At 40.8% G+C, this 17,174-nt stretch overlaps 1 protein-coding gene across 2 annotated transcripts; it reads left to right on the forward strand.

Annotated features, from left to right (window-relative positions):
• The first annotated feature begins 1,761 nt into the window (after positions 1-1,761).
• On the forward strand, positions 1,762-15,592 carry LOC308038112 (epidermal retinol dehydrogenase 2-like). Of its 2 annotated transcripts, XM_080340391.1 has the most exons (7): positions 1,762-1,885; positions 4,871-5,213; positions 11,006-11,137; positions 12,153-12,252; positions 13,414-13,558; positions 14,125-14,250; positions 14,809-15,592. In XM_080340391.1, the coding sequence occupies exons 2-7, from the start codon at positions 4,893-4,895 to the stop codon at positions 14,900-14,902; spliced, it is 918 nt and encodes a 305-aa protein (XP_080196517.1). In that variant the 5' UTR covers positions 1,762-1,885; positions 4,871-4,892; the 3' UTR covers positions 14,903-15,592. The 2 variants fall into 2 exon arrangements, with proteins under 2 accessions (XP_080196517.1, XP_080196518.1); XM_080340392.1 differs by lacking the exon at positions 1,762-1,885 and having other exon boundaries at positions 4,407-5,213.
• The last annotated feature ends 1,582 nt before the right edge of the window (positions 15,593-17,174 follow it).

The following is a 17,174-nucleotide window of genomic DNA, read 5'->3' on the forward strand; positions in this document are numbered from 1 at the left end:
AAATGCCAAGAGCTTTCTGGAAATTAAGGGAGAGGAAAATACAGTACAATGTTTGGTAAAAAACAAGTAGAGACTAGCAATACACTTATGTAGCACAAGTACTAGAGACAAGCAAAAATGAGAGCACTCACAAAGTTCCTCAAACTTGTTCTTATGACTTGAATGACCTTGGGTTTCTTTGAAAACGTTCAGCACGATGTTACACAAAACACACAAACAACACCAGTCCCAGTTCTGCACTCCTGAGATTTTGCCAGCACTCACAAATTGGTCCAAAAATATCATGTGGCAAGAGGGAGACATCCTCATCTAAAACAAATCAGGGTAATTCAATTTCTGAACTTGAATCAAGAGTAACAATTCCATTTGGGTCTTCTCTGACCACAGACTGTGGAAGACACTATTTTAACAGTCTTTAGAAGGTTATCTTTAAGGCTAATTTTAGCCTTTCATCATACAGACAAGTAGAGTTTTATTTCAGCAAGTTTTATTCAGTGAGTTTATTAACTGCAGGAAACCTTTGTACAATGTCGGGAAAGGAGCCAAGTCTCCCACCTTCTAGCCTCCAATCATAAGGTTAGTCTCAATGTTAAATGTTATTGATTTCCAAGTATTACTACAAAGCACATACTTAAACCTTTTTGAAAATTAAATGAATGGGTGCTTTTTACACTTCCTTACTTTGACCAAGCCACTGTAAACAATACAATCCACAACAAGAAGGAAGCAGTCAAACCCAAATTTCATCAGTATCACTGTTTGGCTATCATCAGCCTCCTGGATTTACTGTAGTAATACAATAATACATTAGCTCTCACTAAAATGTTCTAATCCAGCAGTTAATTTCTCTCCCGTCACTAGCTCTTAAAGGCACAGCAGTCTATAGTCAAGAGCCTAGACCCTGACCCAAAGCTCCGTATCTGAAAGAAAAGACCTTTTGACCTCTTTCAACAAGATTTTAAATAGAATGTGCAGGGGAAGCAACAAAAGCATTTATTTAAACAGTACAGCACCTTTCAAACCTTGCTGACTATTTGTTCCAAGGCAAGCAAGGAAGTAACCTGCTCTCTCACCAGCATGTATCACAAGTGTTTTTTCTATCCTTTCTCCTTGAAAGTGTTTGTGCACAGAGTTCCCAAAATTTATTTGGATATCACTGTTTCAGAAGGCTGATTTTTTAGGCTGCCTAAAGCAGCTCATATTATGAATTGCTGTTTCATATTCGTTATTATATAGTATTACGTAGCTGTCCTCCTCTTCCTCAGTGGCAACGCTCCCACAGGCCACCCGGGCCAATGCTTGCACCAGCCCTACAACACACCTAGTCCAGCCGCACAAAATCCGCCTTCTCTCAGTCGATCACCTCTCCAACAGAAGCTTTCTCTTTAAAAAAATAAATAATAATCAAAAGCATCTTACAAGTATTGCTTTTTTTAAAAGGCAACTACGGGAAAGTGGTGGGGAGCCGCCACAAGAGCTTCTCTCCAACAAGCTGCTACGTCCTCCGAACCGCTGGCGCTATGCACAGCCCCAGCGAGGAGCACAGGGGGCCGCGGCTCTCCTTCCCGGGGGCAGCCCCGCGGCTCTCTGCCGCCTGCCCGGGCCGGGCGCGGACAACACCCCCGCTCCGCCATATCCCCCGCCGGCCGGCAGCCCCGGGCGGAGCGCGGGCAGCGTAACTACCGCTCCGTCCCGGCTTCCTGCTGCTGCCGCCACCGTCGAGCACGGAGCCCGTCCGCCCCGCCCCCGGGCATCCGGTCAGCCCCGCCGGGGAGGGCTGCCGCCATAAAGGCACCGCCCTGCCCTCATCGCTTTCCTGGGCCTGATCTCGCCCGTTTCGGGAGTCGCCGGGCAGGCGGAGGTGTCTTCGCTGTTCTTCAGCCTGGTAGGCGGACGTACCCGCGATCGCGGGGGTCCCGGTGCTGGGAGCGTTGTGTTTTAGGGGACGGAACAGGGTGCATGGAGGCTCGGCGGGGCAGCCGTGGTTCCAGCCTCCTGCCGGTACTGGCCGCCGGTTCTCGCCCCTGCGAGGGCAGGTTCTGCTCCCAGGGCGTGCGGGTGAGGGCGCAGGCAGCCGGGCGGTGCGGGCAGCCGGGCCCGAGGGGGACGATGAGCTGTACACCGGTGCTGAAAAACACGCGTGCGGATTTTTTTATGGAGCTAACGGGGTTAGAGGAAGTGTGACGAATTAGACAGTCCTGCGTCGTCCGGGTGGTGGGGAGGGTATCGCTGCACCTCAGTCTGTGGACTGTCTCGGTTGCGAGACCACTATGTTTTTGAGGGGTCACAGCCCTCAAAATTCATGCTTGTCAAACTGTTCAGGTGATTGTGTGATCAGTCTTTAATCCCTTTGGCTAGCTTTGTGGTTCAGATGCTAGCCTCAGTTCTGCCCTTGTGTTTGGTGAGCAGGCAGTCTGCACGTATACCAACACGTCTGTGCTGGCAAAGTCTGCGCTTGACAAGAAATCTGTCTGATAAGCCATTGCAAAATCTTTAATACTTCATTATAAAAGACATCTGATATCTTATGTGTTCCAAAGGTATGCTGCGAATAGATCCCTGCTCACTTTAGTTGTGAACCCAAACTTGGCCAAGTGTGTTCTCTAATTTAATTGTCTGTACGGATATGCTTGGTTACAGTAGCTGGTGTAATTAGAAGTACTAATGCAGTGAGGCGGTGAGAATGAGGGACTCTTGGCCCAGTCAAAGCTGGGTTAGGTGAGAGATATGTTAGTGGAAATTAAGCATCTCACCAAAGTAAGAGAAAGTATCCTGTGATCTCCATGCCTAAAACAACTCTACTTCAGTAAGAGAAAGTCAGTATTTCTCTAAGATCTAATGTGCCTCTGTTCTATGTGAAATTATTTTACTTAGTAAGTTACTTACAGAAGTTCTAAACTGTGTTTAGGTCAAATTGTATACTATACTTTGAAGGTAATTGCCTCTTGTTTTTCCACAGGGAATTAACTGTAACATCCCCCCTACTCCAGTGATACCGATCTCCTTTCATGCAGATAGAGGATGTTACGTTAGTTCATTAAGTTAGTGTAATAAGGTTAAACTCAGCAACTGCATTTATTTTGAAGATTTGTGGCTTCTGTTTTAGACCCAGCAAATAACTGGTGTTTCCAAAAACTTGCTGGTTTTTTGGTGTACTTGAAATTTAATAGTACTTTTCCTGTATAACTCTAGTTTTGCTTATATCTGTAGTAGCTATATAGCTCTGAGAATCTACTACAGGAGATATTGCTATTGGCTGTAGAAAAATGTTTCTCTGCTGGTTTGATATTTCTTCCATTTCTAACTGGTCTTACTGCCTTTCATCTGTGCCAGAGCCTCTGCACACATTTTGTCCCAGTTTAAAGGAAACAAACAACAGAAAACATTCACACTGTGGCTCCTTCAGAAAGAAGAGCTTGTTTCCCTACCCACTCTTTTTAATTAATGTTTTTCTGTTACCAGAATACTTTTAAGATGTCCTAATCTTCCTGCCAAAAAACTTTCTGAAATAACCTTCTATGTTCCAGCAGTGGCTGATCCCTCTTCAGGACTGGCCTTGTTTCCCATTTACAAAAGCCAAGACTCATGATAACACGTGTATGTCCGGATGCTAAATTTCATGAACTTTGCTCAGAATAGTGGAGATCTAAGTAACTTATCTCTTGGCACTTGTCAGACACAATTACCTATAGACATAAACAGCAAAGATAACTAAGAGCTGCGGTCAAAGTGGGTATGTGGTGCTAAAGGTTGAAGTGTAAGTACCAGCGTGTTCTGCCTTTAGCTGAGAAGGAAGATATTAATCCTTTGCATCACAGTTAGTCAAAGATTAAAACCTGCTTTGACCAAGGATGCATTTCTTGTGTAGTATTTGTATACTGTGAAATAAATAGCATTTGTTAAAGGACCTAAATACCTGTGTGTTGTCAGCATTACTGTGAAGCGTATTCCTGAAGTGGTATGATTCAAACCGATGGCATGTGCTTAATGCAGGGAGCTGAAGGAAAGAAAGTAAACAGCTTTGCAATATATTACTAAATAAGACACTATAATCAATTGCAAAAGAGAACTCTCAATAGCCATATTACCGTAGTTGAACAGCTGGTAGTGACAGCCAGTAATTTACCTGGTATGCTCTGGAGATTTCTAAGCATATTGTATTCTAAAGCTCCCTATGCTGGTAGCTTTTCAGCAGTGCTGAGGCTGTGACTTGGTCTGTGTGTGATTTCTTGATCACAAGGAGTGCTTACAAAGCAAAAAAGTCGTGGTCCTAAAAGGAGAATTTTTCCTACCTTGAACTACAGTTGTTTGATCAAGCCATGAGTTTTGATTTGTAGTTGCCACACATTTCTGCTTCAGATGCTCGAGGGGCAGCTATCACTTTTTTAATTCTAGTTTCTGAGTCTTCATTGTGTTGGAGCAGATGTTAACCCATGATGTGAGGGGCAGGGAATATCTAAAATAGATGAGGGGAGCTGTTTCTTGCCTCTGTTGAATGGTAAATCATTTGTGTGCTGCATTCTGGAGGAGAGTAGGAACAACCTGGAGGTGATACAGAAACAGCACAAATGGGTCAGAGGAGAAGATGTAAGCCTCTAGGTTTTGGGTTCATTTTGTTTGTATGTGTGTTGGGGTTTGTGCTGGGGTTTTTGTTGGGTTTGTTGTTGGTTTGGTGGTTGTGTTTTGGTTTTGTTGTTTGTGTTGTTTTTTTTTTTTTGGGGGGGGGGGGTGTTTTCTGAAACAACACTCAGAAGGTGGCTAGAGAAAGTATTTAGAATGCATCTGAAAATGCTTTTCAGTTTTGAAATACTGATGTTTGCATTTTCTCTCTTTATGGTTTATTCCACTTGTTAACATTTTCTTTTGTTAGGTATCAAAAAAATAGCCTGAAGATGAACTTCTTCCTGGAAACGTGCAGAGCCATAGGACTTATTGTTTATTACTTGCTGGAGTCACTAGTGTTCTTGATTGTGCCTAAACCGAAGAAGAATGTTAGTGGTGAAATTGTATTAATAACAGGAGCGGGAAGTGGTATTGGAAGACTCTTAGCTTTAAAGTTTGCCAGACTTGGAGCCACAGTGGTTCTCTGGGACATTAATCAAGAGGGGCTCAAGGAGACAAGTAGACTGGCCAGAGAAAATGGAGCAGTGCGGGTACACTCCTACATCTGTGACTGCAGCAAAAGGCAGGATGTCTACAGGGTAGCTGATCAGGTAAAGTATCTTATTTGTGGCTTTAACGCTGTTCTGAATGCATGTACACGTGTATGATGTTTAGTGAGTTTTAATGACTTCAAAGCAAGATATTAAATTAATTAATTCAGAATGTATTGCACATGCTACCTGTTTTAAGAATACTGGTTTTTAAAGTTGACTTGTGTACCTCTGTTCCTTTAAAAATAAAAGGAGCTAGTTCTTTCTTTCAGTAGCTAATTGCAACTGGATAGCTTCTCATTCATCCAAGTTACTGAGTAAGCACTTACTAATGAAGTGAAGAAAATAAATTTATTGAAGCTAAAGCAGTATTTCAAGTTCTGGCAGCCTTTTACCAAAAATAAACCCTAAAGATGATATGTTGTAAAAAGGATTAACTGCTTAGGCAATTTTTAAATAATTCCATGGCTGTGAATAGATTATTTGCAGACTTGCTTTATCACAAGTAATAAATGTACCTTGAAGTCTTAAATATTTCTTTCTTTCCTTTCTGAAGAGCTTTGTAAATATAGCATGTGGTTAGATATTTTGGGCAGACTAGTAGAATTGCCAAAAGCTAAAATTGCTTAACAGTTTCCATTATAACAACCTGTTCTCATTTGCTTAAAATGTTGCTAAACTTAACTGTTGGACTAGAAAGTTTCCACAGTGAGTGTTTGTGTGAGGATGAATTCTCAAAGAGTTGAGCTGTCTTTAGGAACATCTGTTGGCTGAAATAATATCCCTCTTCTGGTGCTCTTTAAGCTCCAGCCTTCTGCCTCTTTCTAGCTGTGCAAAAATGACTAGAGCAAAGTTTGTGATAAGTGAAGCTTGTGCATGACCTGCAGCTTCCTAGTGGCTGGTACTGTTGGGTTTGTGTTGTGGTGATGCTGATCACTGTTGGTCCCCCTGGCAGCCCCGTTACACCAGCAGAGCTGAGCATCTGCCACCCCTGCAGAGCAATCACACGAGTCCTACCACAGGCCTGTAACTGGTGAACTGGGAGGAGTGGAGAACAGAATATTGCAGTGTGGAGGACACTGGAATGAAGGAGATGAAAACTAACCTTCAGTTTTGAGGTCTCAAGGGCTTGTGCTTCAGTCCCATGGAGAAAAGCAGTAGCAGACCATTTCTGGCCAAATATAAAAAGAAGAGGGTGTAGTATGTGTGTGACACAGGTTAGGGATGATTAAAAACAGAGGTAGATGGGAGCAATGAAGTGGTCAGAGGGTCTCAGTGCATGATTCCTCGCTTATAATCTTCTTTCATCTGTTCACTAACAGCTGATCCACTAATGGTCTTCCTGCTGATCCACACAGAAGAAAATACCCTACTACTCTTATTTCAGAAATGTTGTGTCCTGCTGACAACTGATGTAGAACCATGCTGAAAACTTTCCTATCTTCTCAGTGACAAAAAGACTTTAGTATTACTTAGTGCTTGGTACCATTGTTTACTTAATGCTATTTATTTAATGACTGTGGCTCACAGTGTGCAGCCTTTGCAAGATGAGGCAACACAGTTCCAGGTTTTGTTTCCCTCACCATAATTCTGCTTCACACAATGACTTTCAGTTTTGCAATACTATAGTAAAGAAAATTCATGTAGTCAGGGCAGGGTATGGTTGAAAACTTTGTGCCTAGTAAAAGAATCTCAGCCAAAATGAATTGTGCATGAACCTGAAATACCTGCTTTGGGTACTTCATCAGCCACACAGAGAAACCAGGAAAAAAAATCACTTTGATAGGAAGAAAACCAAAAAGCCCTGCACATGTGGTGTCCTTGTTTCTTTCCTGTACCAACAGGATGAAGGACAGCTTTTGGCTGTCAGGAATGATAGCTTAAAATTTCTTTCAAATGTCCTTGTTCCAGAAGTACCAACCTCAAAAAGAATGTGGCCTTCTCTGAGCTACCCCTCTCTCCGTGAGTTGAGCTAAACTTTAAGAATCTAGGGCTTTGAAAGAGGAAAGTAACTATTTTTTTTTTTTTTTTACTCTCTTACTTGTGAGGAAATGGAAGCCCTTCCTTATTATCATGCTGTAAAATTGCACCTGGACTCACATTTACTTCCAGGATCTCTCTTGCATGATACTTTTTTGCTTATCCACTTTTATTTTCTTGCTTGTTAGTCATGATGACAGTTTGCAGACAGTTTTCCAGTTTTCTGAGAATTCTCTTTCCTGTCCAGAGGAGCAAGAGTAGAAACACATTTCCTGGTGGAATTTCATGCTGCCTATAAATCATCCAGTGCTTTCTTCCATGTCTTGTAGGCAGTTACGGATGGGTTTGTGGTTCTTAGGAAGTAAACACTTTGGGATGCTATTTGGGAATCATGGGAATTTCTCAATACTAAACTTCAATTAAAAAACATAAATGCAGAAACAAACAAGAAATAGTGTTAATACCTGAAGATGTGTAACCAGATCAGCTGTTTGTGTAATGCTTGCCTCACCTAGGCCTATAACAAACACTTGGAACATGCTTTCCTGCCCTGCACAAATGAAGAAGTTTAGAACTCTGGGAAGTTGATGTTATGCCCCCCAAACACCCCTTAATATCTAGGGAAAAGGTCTTTAGTCCTTGGTCTCAAAGCAGACTATGGGAGCCTGGGCTGAGTGTCTTGGCTCTATCAAGCACAGGAGAGAGCTGAGAGGAGAAAGGAATTAAAACAGCCAGTTTGCTGAGGAAAGAGCTGCCACATCTAGTTAGTAGGGAAGCAGCATAAACAAAGGTGCTGTAAGGCTGGAATTATTTGTCTGGGTTGCAGGAAGGTACTCAAATCTGCTTTGAGTTCTATCCAAAGTGTGAATAAATTTTGGAAGACTGAGTAGAGACAGGTGGTAAAGGAAGAGGTTGTTCAGGTGTTGACCACTAGTTAGAAATGGGATAATCAAGCTTCTGTTCTTATTTCCCTTCTCCCATCTAACCTGAATGCCTCAGTCACCAGGTTCTAAGCTGTATGTACCACATCCTGCACTTCTGTCCACTTTTTGTTCACACAAGAGAAATGGGTATTTGTTATTTGCCCCAAATTGTAGATTTGAGATGCTGGTCCAGGCTTCTGGAATTGCTAGATCATCTGACACAAGGCAGTATTAAAGCATCATTTACTAATGATTAAATGTATGTCTCCAAATGTGTGCTATTTTTAACTTGTCATGAGGGGTATATACTCATGTTGGTGACCAAGCTAAGGCTGCCTGTGGAGATCACATGGCGCTGCTTCAGAAATATTTGAATTGTTACATGACAACTTTTTGGGAGCAAAATAGACAAGGATGTGTAAGCAGTGACTGAGGTTGGAAAGGGGATCTGGCCAATAAAAGCTCTTCTGTATGAGAGGAAATTAAGCTAGAATAAAGGATTAAGTGATAAATTATCCTTTAATTCTTTACTGTTAAACGCACTTACCTACCTGGTCTGCTTGTGCTTTCTTCAGTCACCGTAGGCACCCAGCAAAGGAAGTACCATTAAGAAATTAGATTCCATGATCTGTGACCGTATGGCAAGATGGTGTAAAAACAACGTGGTTTCCCAGAGCTACTGATCAGCATTTTTAGCACTTTATCTGGAAATCACAAATTAAACAACATATAGAGTACTAATTTCCTTTTCCCCAGATAGCTCAGATTAATGAACTGTATTTCAAATACTGCATTAAATATTTTTATTCTCCTTTTGAGAGCTGGCTCAACATCTTGATATCAGCTGGCCTATAGCTGTTCTCTCAAGTGAGTCTGTTCATGAAAATTCTCAATCTGGAGTTAAAATGAGAACTGTACTTGTTCTTACTAAGCTAAGTGTGTAGATATTATTCTTTAGCCAACTTATTTTCTGGGAATCATCTTATAAAGATTCTGGTACAGTATTAGAACTGAAACAAGTACCCTAGAAACAAACTTCTGCACTGTGAGCCTCAAAAGCCTGTAAGGCTTTTGTATTCTGTGAACGCATGTGTCCTAAAATGTTTTGTTTAGTTTTCATAACGAACTACTACCCTTGTTACAGTTTTAGCATTTCTTGTTGGTTGAAGTAGACAAGATATTTGAATATATAAAAAGGTTGTAAGGAGGAAATCTATTTTACAAGTGGTCTTTCTCACTACCTATGCATGTGAGGAATAGTTCTTACTGAAAGTGGCTGTTTACCCATTCAAATTCCAACACACTAAGGGCAGAAAACTCCATCTGCTCCCCTGGAAAGCTGTAAGGAAGTCTGGTTTAATGTGTGTGCTGTGGAATATAAGTACAGGGCAGATGAAGCTGATGAAGGATCTGGAGCACAAGTCTTGTCAGGAGCGGTTGAGGGAACTGGGGCTGTTTGGCCTGGAGAAAAGGAGGCTGAGGGGAGACCTTATTTCTGTCTACAGCTACCTGAAAGGAGGTTGTAGCATGGAGGGTGTTGTCTCTTCTCCTACGCAGCAAGTGATAGGACAAAAGGAAATGGATGGCCTCAAGTTGCACCAGGGGAGGTTTAGATTGGATATGAGGAAAAGTTTCTTCACAGAAAGGGTCGTCAGGCATTGGAACAGGCCACCCAGGGAAGTGGTGGAGTCACCATCCCTGGAGGTGTTTAAAAAGGATTCAGATGAGGTTCTTAAGGACATGGTTTAGCGCTAGAGTTAGGTTATGGTTGGACTCGATGATCCTGAGGGTTTCTTCCAACCAAAATGATTCTATGATTCTATGATCACAGATGTGGAAAAAGAGATGTGGCAACATGGAGAAGACGGTCTGGATCTTCTCCCAAGTAAGAAGTGACAGGAGAAGAGGAAAGGGCCTGAAGTTGTACCAGGGGAGGTTTAGATTGGATATTAGGAAAAGTTTCTTCCCAGAAAGGGTTGTAAGGCATTGGAACAAGCTGCCCAGGGAAGTGGAGTCCCCATCCCTGAAGGTGTTTAAAAGACATGTAGATGAGGTTCTTAGGGGCATGGTCTAGCAGTGGCCTTGACAGTGCTGGATTAATGGTTGAAAGGTCTTTTCCAACCAAAACAATTCTGTGATTCTATAAAATTACCACTAGTGAAAAACTACTGTGTAATACGTCAGCGTTTAACAGTCACAGTCAGAAAATAGCATGAAGAATCTTGAAATATCTGAAATACTAAGATGCTGCTAAATAGCTGCTGCCCTGTAGAGTGGGAGAGAGGAATCCCTGGACTGTTGGGATGCAGGTAGTTAATGTTACTGACAGGGAATGCAAGTTTCCTTCTGCTCATCAAAAGACTCAAGTACTGTGCTATGCTGACTTCAGCCTTCAGGTCGAATGGTAGCACTGCTTCTGTGCTCAAGTTACACTGTGGAAAACACAAGAGGATTTGAGTCTAATGGAAGGAGCCTCACAAGTGAAAGTTTAGGTCCTTGCAGCCCTCACATAGATTTGATGTACCCAGTTCTGGTGAACTCACCTGAGGATCCATGTACTGTTTCACTGCAAAGCCTAGAAATGGCCCTACAAACAGAATTGCTCGTTGGTTTTAAGCTGGGTTTGCTGTAGCAAAATACTTGTGTTAGTTAGGCTCACTGCGTTAAGGGCTTATCTGGAACAGTTGCAGAAAGAACCAGAGATGCTGAAAGCAGAAGCCTGTGTGGAGCTGTCAGGCTTCGTACCTCCAAAAGAAAGTCCAGTTGTAAGCATAGCTCTAAAAAAGGCCTCAGGTGAGAATGTGCAAGAACCTGAGGTGTTTGGATCTGTAATAAGCATAATAGCTTCAACTTAGTTGAAATGTGCAATATTTCTCATGTTTTCACATCTAAAACTTGGAAAGAATGTTTTGTATTTATTGCATAATATCTTGGGGGGTTTTGTTTTAGGTTAAAAAAGAAGTTGGCGACGTTAGCATCCTAGTCAACAATGCTGGTGTTGTAACTGGAAAGAAGTTGATTGATTCTCCAGATTCACTTGTGGAAAAAACCATGGAAGTGAACATAATGGCACACTTCTGGGTAATACCTGTACTTTCTATATACATACTAAAACATCCTTTTAACATGTTTTCAGTGTTAATTTTGGCTTTTGGAATTGAGGTAAATATGCAAGGATATACAGCTCCTTGTAAGTTCACTCAGAAATGATACAAGAAATTACTTTCTATGCCTGTGAGTCTGTAAAATAAAAAGAGGGTGGAAGAATGGATCTTTTGGGAAGTTCTGGGGTAGGTAGATGGAAGCAAAACTGCTTCATATTGAGAAATGCTCTTAAGAACTGAAGTTTACTATCTACTGAGTTCTGAAGCTAATCGTATGTTAAAATCCCTAAATATTAATTTATATGAAGCAAGCCCAGCTTAAAAGTTGCTGCTCTAGTAACGGAAGTGTTCAATTCTATTAGAGTTCTAATTGCTTTGTGGTTATGAAAGTTTTAGTAAGAAATACCACATGTTCAGGCAATGCTCTTAATAGTAAGTGGGGCTTTTGAACAAAAAGAGTAATTTAATTTGTATTTTTCTTCCTTCCAGGGAAGGCGGGTCACCTATGTGGTGTTCCTATCATAAAGAATTGCAGAGAGGATATTAAAACATGTTCCAGTGTCTTCATAAATACTTTTAATCAGAAATATTAAATTATTTAATTAGAAGGAAGACATGAAATCAATATTTTGCCATTTTACACAATTTGCTGTGAACAATTATCACTTGAAGTATTGCAGGGCTGAACTTTAGGCTGAAAGAAACTTAACAACTAGCTGAAGCTGTATCCTTAGCTTTCAGCAAGTTACCGTCTGTCTCTGTTGTTAAGGAGAAAGTGGTGCTGATGGGGCCTGGAAAGTTCCAGTTTAGGAGCTGAGGGTTATAGTTCAAACAACAAACTTATTTTTTTGAGTTTTTTTCCTTTCCATAATGGAAGGTGAAGCTTATTTAAACTGTTAAGAAGACTTCGTTTAAAAACACCACCTTCAAAACATTATAGCACTTATCTTACTTAGTAAAATGTTTCATTGCAACTTTGACTTACATTGCAGACTTACAAAGCCTTCCTGCCAGCAATGGTGGCCTCCAACCATGGGCATTTGGTTAGTGTTGCAAGCTCAGCAGGACTGACTGGAGTCAATGGACTTTCAGGTAGTATATTAAAGCTAATGTTCATTTAGACAATGGTTGGATTTAAACTCTGCAATCAATACTCATGAAAAAAAATCCTTATTTTGACTTTCTGGATCTTTGTGTATAAGTAAAGGAAATGGTCATACTTTCAAACCGGGTGATCTTAAACAGACCGTTGCTTTCAAAAGAGATTTCCAGATGCTTAGCAGTGATGCGAAGCAGGTTTTTCTGCCAAGGCAATTAGGGAATCTAGGAGCCATATAGAACTTTGGGAACTGAGAACTTCAATGTTCTTAAAATGAACCTGCAGGTATTCGGTGGGGAAGCATGTTCTCAAGCTAAGCATGGTCCTGTGGAAGTTTCCCTGATTACAAGAACTACTGAAATCCAGATGTGGTAGAGGCAGATGTGTGAGATCTCATTTTGCATTCTCTGTCTCTCAGCTGTTCATTCAAGAGGACACCTACAGTGATGGAAGGTGATGAGATGAGGGCAATGATGAGATGTGATGAGGGCAAACGCAGAAGGCATTTCTGGAAAATGTATGCAAAAGGGGAGGAAAATGAGATAAGGTGACATAGCAGTAAAAGAAATCTAGCTTCAGGGCAATGATCATGAAGACAAATTGAGTTTCAAGTTGAAACCACAGTAGAGAGTCTCGAAAGCTTGAGTTTGCATAAGAAGCCAGTGCATGGATTCAAATGTAAAGTCTGGTATGAAAAGATAATTTAATTTGCTGTTGTTAAGTAGAGAGTGGAAAGGTGATAGCAGAAGTGCAAGGAGAAACCCTCAGAAAAGTGGAAAACTGTCTGCCAGTCTAGAACAACAGTTAGCTTTGGAGAGGGAAAGTGAAGGAGTAAACAACTTCAAACAAACTTTATTAGTAACCTGAAATCAGTTCCTACTCTGCAAAGTAGTTCAGTATTGAAGAGTAATTTCCTGCTGGTACTGTGTATATGTAATTTCTATACTATAGTGCTGCTGTTGTATACTGTAAAAAAAAAAACAACCTGTGACTAGGTAGTTTACTTACTAGAGCATAGTTTCATCCCTCTGTCAAAAACTGTTACTGCTCCTGTGTACATGTTCAGTGGTAGGACTCACTTGAACCTCTTTAGTAAAGTTTAATTAGTAAATTAAAATGTTTAACTGCAATTAATGTTTTTTTTTATTTTACAGATTACTGTGCAAGTAAATTTGCAGCAGTTGGTTTTGCAGAGTCAGTTGATTTAGAGATGAGAGATCTGGGAAAAACTGGTGTTAAAACCACAATTGTATGTCCTTACTTCATAAACACTGGAATGTTTGATGGCTGTGGAACCAAGTGAGTAAACTTCTAAGGTTTCTGTGCAACTTGCGCATTTAGCGTGTTATGTACTCGCATTTCCTTTATGAAAATCACAAGCTAGGCTTTTCTCTGTTCGTGTTATTTTCAGGATGGCTGTTAACGGTGCTGTCCAGTGACTGGGTAACCCATATGGTAAAGCCCTTGGTACTTTACTATTCATTTAAGCTGAAATGTGGAATGTAATTGGTGTCCTTTCCTCTGTGGAAGCTGAATGTTCCAGTTGTCCTCTCTGGTCTCTAAACCACCATTCACCTCCTGGAATCTGTGGCATAGCTCAGCTCAGTTCACTTTTATAATTACAAAATTTAGGAGCTGAATAAAAGCCTAGTGTCTTCATACGAGGACTATGGATTTGTCTTGAGAGATCATACGAAGAGAAAATAATAATGGCCACTCACTCTCTAACACAATGAAGGTTCTGTTGTTTGTAGGATTTGTGGTATTTATTTATTCTTTTAGTTGACTAACTGAAAAATGGGGACTTATTTTGAGCAAAATGTGAATCCCAAGCAATTTGTGCTATAGTAAGAAATGTTTTCCAGGTGGCCAAGACTGATTCCTGTTCTGGAGCCGGAGTATGTGGCTGAGAAGATAATGACTGCTATTCGGCGGGACCAAGAAATATTGGTGCTACCACGCAGTCTTTATTTTTTACTTGCTTTCAGATAGTAAGTTATGTCTGTCTTTTCTTTTCCTCTCTCTCTTTTCTATCCAGGGATGTTTCAGCTATGTTTTTGCCTAAAAGTGCAAACCAGGCTTCTGCTTGTTGGTGTGAATTTTTATTAAATTCTGCACATTTCTGGAGTTCTCCTTTTTTGTTTCTAGGCTTTAGTTTGCACTTGGGCCACAGAACAATGACAGAAATGTCTAACTCCCACTTGCTGTCTCCATTAGGGTCCAGTTTTACTGTGGGCTGTAGAGTCTGGGGCTTCTTCTCAGTAACGGTGGATCTGATGTCTTGCCCCAGCATTACGGCACTTGTGACTCTGTTACAAGCCACGTTGGGAAACTGGTCTGTCCAATAACTCAGGCTGCCAAATGAGTGTAATGGATATTTTGAGAGGACCAGTGGTACTATATTCTAGAAAACATACAGTCTTTGACAGTATTAGGTAAAATTAATTCTGTGATATAACTGCACAACTCTTCTGATGTCTGCTTTGTGTTGGTTTTGTTTTTTGTTGGTTGGTTGTTTTCTCACTCTCTCCAACTCCCCTACCTTACAGTCTCGTACCAGTGAAAGTAGCTGTTCTCTTCGCGGACTACTTTGGCTACCTCCATATCATGGACACCTTCAAAGGTCGAGCAAAGAAGGACTGAAGAAGTGCAAAAGTCAGAGACCAGCTCCTATAAAATGGACATTGTTAAAGGAGGTGGTGGGAAAGGTCTGCTTCTCTAGCAGCTGTGAACTTAAGGTGCCTCACTTCTCATTAGTAATAATTTCTAAGGAAATTGCTTTTATTTGGCTCTTTAATCAACAGCTTTCACTCAATTTTTTATTTTATATTCAGGGAACTATTTTCTTTTCACCTCATTATGGAAATATATTAATTGAAATTAATTTGGTTATGTCTGTTATAATGCCTTAAAAATGATCCTGCATCACAAACTAATAATTAGCAGCTCTGGGGGGAGACAAGGCCAAGAAGACACGTGTATTTGGCCGGAAGCCAAGAAAGCCTCCAGTGGATGTGACTTCTTGCTACCATTCACTGAACCACGAGGAGGGGGCTGTACTGCTGGTGCCATTACCATTCCCTGGTGAGCTGAGGAATTCAGGAGTTTCCTAAAACAACAGATTTGAATTTGTACAAGTGGAAGTTTTGTGAAATAAAAGTATATGCTGTGTTGGGCAAAACCAATGAAATGTATTACATTTTTAGAGGTGGTGATCTCAGGACTCACAGATGACTATGGATGCCAGGGCAGGGGTGGGGAAAGATGTAAATTATGTATTTGTGCTGCTAATCTACTTTTTGTCTAATCTACTATTTTAAAAGCTAATACTATGACTGCAACTTTGTAGTAGAGTCTTTGTATGTTTTAAGAAAAAAAATAAATTTGTCTTCTGAGCAAAATAAACTTACATTTTTAAATCACCCAGTATAGGTGGGTGATCAAACATCTTGACAAGTAAGATAATGAGCTACTAAGAGCGAAGGTATTACATTACATAATCAGGGCTTCTCTTGGGGCTATTTCAGAAAGGCATGATGCTGATAGAATTGGAGTGAATGGGATCATTACAGCCATAGCTTGAGGAACAGCATTCTCTTTTGCCGCTCTGAACTGGGTGGCAGATTGCCTTATTTATGTCTACAGAGACTTGTTTGGTTTTGTTTTTTCCCTTTACTCTTAGGACTATCAATTTATCTTGGACATATGTTGAGGAGACCTTGCCCTTTTTGACTATGGCTGCTTAGAAAACTAAGCTCCCTTGACTTAGTAAACCCAAAACAAGAGGAAGGAAAATTATACCTTAAATCTGTGTCATTTATGCGCATGCTGTAAGCTCTCCTGATGTCACAGTGTTCTACTGGCAATTGGTAACATCAGTAAGCTAGGACTAAAATGCACTAATACGGAATTGATTGAACAATAGTATAGATAAAAGGGTGTAGGTTTTAGGGTTGGTTTTTTTCCCCCTTTTTCCTCACCTCTCTCCCATGTCGGCCTAGCAACTACCTTCATTTTCCTTGTCCATACAGTTAGTGAGGTTTACAAGTGGAGAAAGGTTTACACAGAACAACTTTACTACTGATGAGCAAGAAATACTGAGAAAAACAAGCCTGTTAAAAATAGCCTTACCTTTGTGATGGATTGAGTGTTAGAATTCAGACTGATGAAGACAAGATTTGTCTTACTGTCCTTTCAGATCTGCAGCTTTTCTACATCAGAAATTCTGCTCATTTTACAGTATACTTCAGGAAATGAAAGTCACTAATTAAAAAACAGATATTGCCTAAATGTGTTATCCATATGTGCTCTGTTCACAAAGTTAACCACCAATAACTGTGTGCTGTATCTGTGTGTTGCAGACTCCTCACATTTTTATACTAACGGAGCACGTGTTTCCTCATAACTGTGGAACATTAGGTGTGCAGAATTCTGGAGCAAAGGAGAAATGGATTGTGAGAGCAAGTAGCTTTTTATTCTTGGTGTCTCTGTGAACATGTTCTGCTGAGGGAAATTAAGAGCAGTGAGTCTGGCTGTGGGGTTTGTGGATTCTCAGCAGGTTCAGGTTTGTCACACCACTAGGAGGATTATACCTGATAATGTGTGCCAGAGAAGTCCATCTCCATAGGGACTTTACTACTTCACAGAATCATTGAGCTTGGAAAGGACCTTGGAGCAAGGTCAATTAGAGCAGGTTGTCAGTACTATGTTTGGTCAAGTTTTGAATATCTCTAAGACTAGAGACTCTGCAACCTCTCTGAGCAACCTCTTCCAGTGTTTGTTCACACTCAGTTTGAAAACAAATAATGTTTAAATTGAATGTACTTTTTTTCCAATTTGTGCCTATTGAGTCTTGTCCTTTCACTGGATATGACTGAAGGTTTTCTCTAGACTGAGCAGTTCCAGCTCTCTCACT

Source organism: Nesoenas mayeri (genome assembly GCF_963082525.1).
Source record: "Nesoenas mayeri genome assembly, chromosome: 2".
NCBI lineage: Eukaryota > Metazoa > Chordata > Aves > Columbiformes > Columbidae > Nesoenas > Nesoenas mayeri.

Coding starts and splice junctions, on each gene's coding strand:
- LOC308038112 (XM_080340391.1), top strand. CDS start 4,893: ATGAACTTCTTCCTGGAAACGTGCAGAGCCATAGGACTTATTGTTTAT. Junction 11,138..12,152: donor ACATAATGGCACACTTCTGG/GTAATACCTGTA, acceptor CTTACATTGCAG/ACTTACAAAGCCTTCCTGCC. Junction 14,251..14,808: donor TTTTTACTTGCTTTCAGATA/GTAAGTTATGTC, acceptor CCTACCTTACAG/TCTCGTACCAGTGAAAGTAG.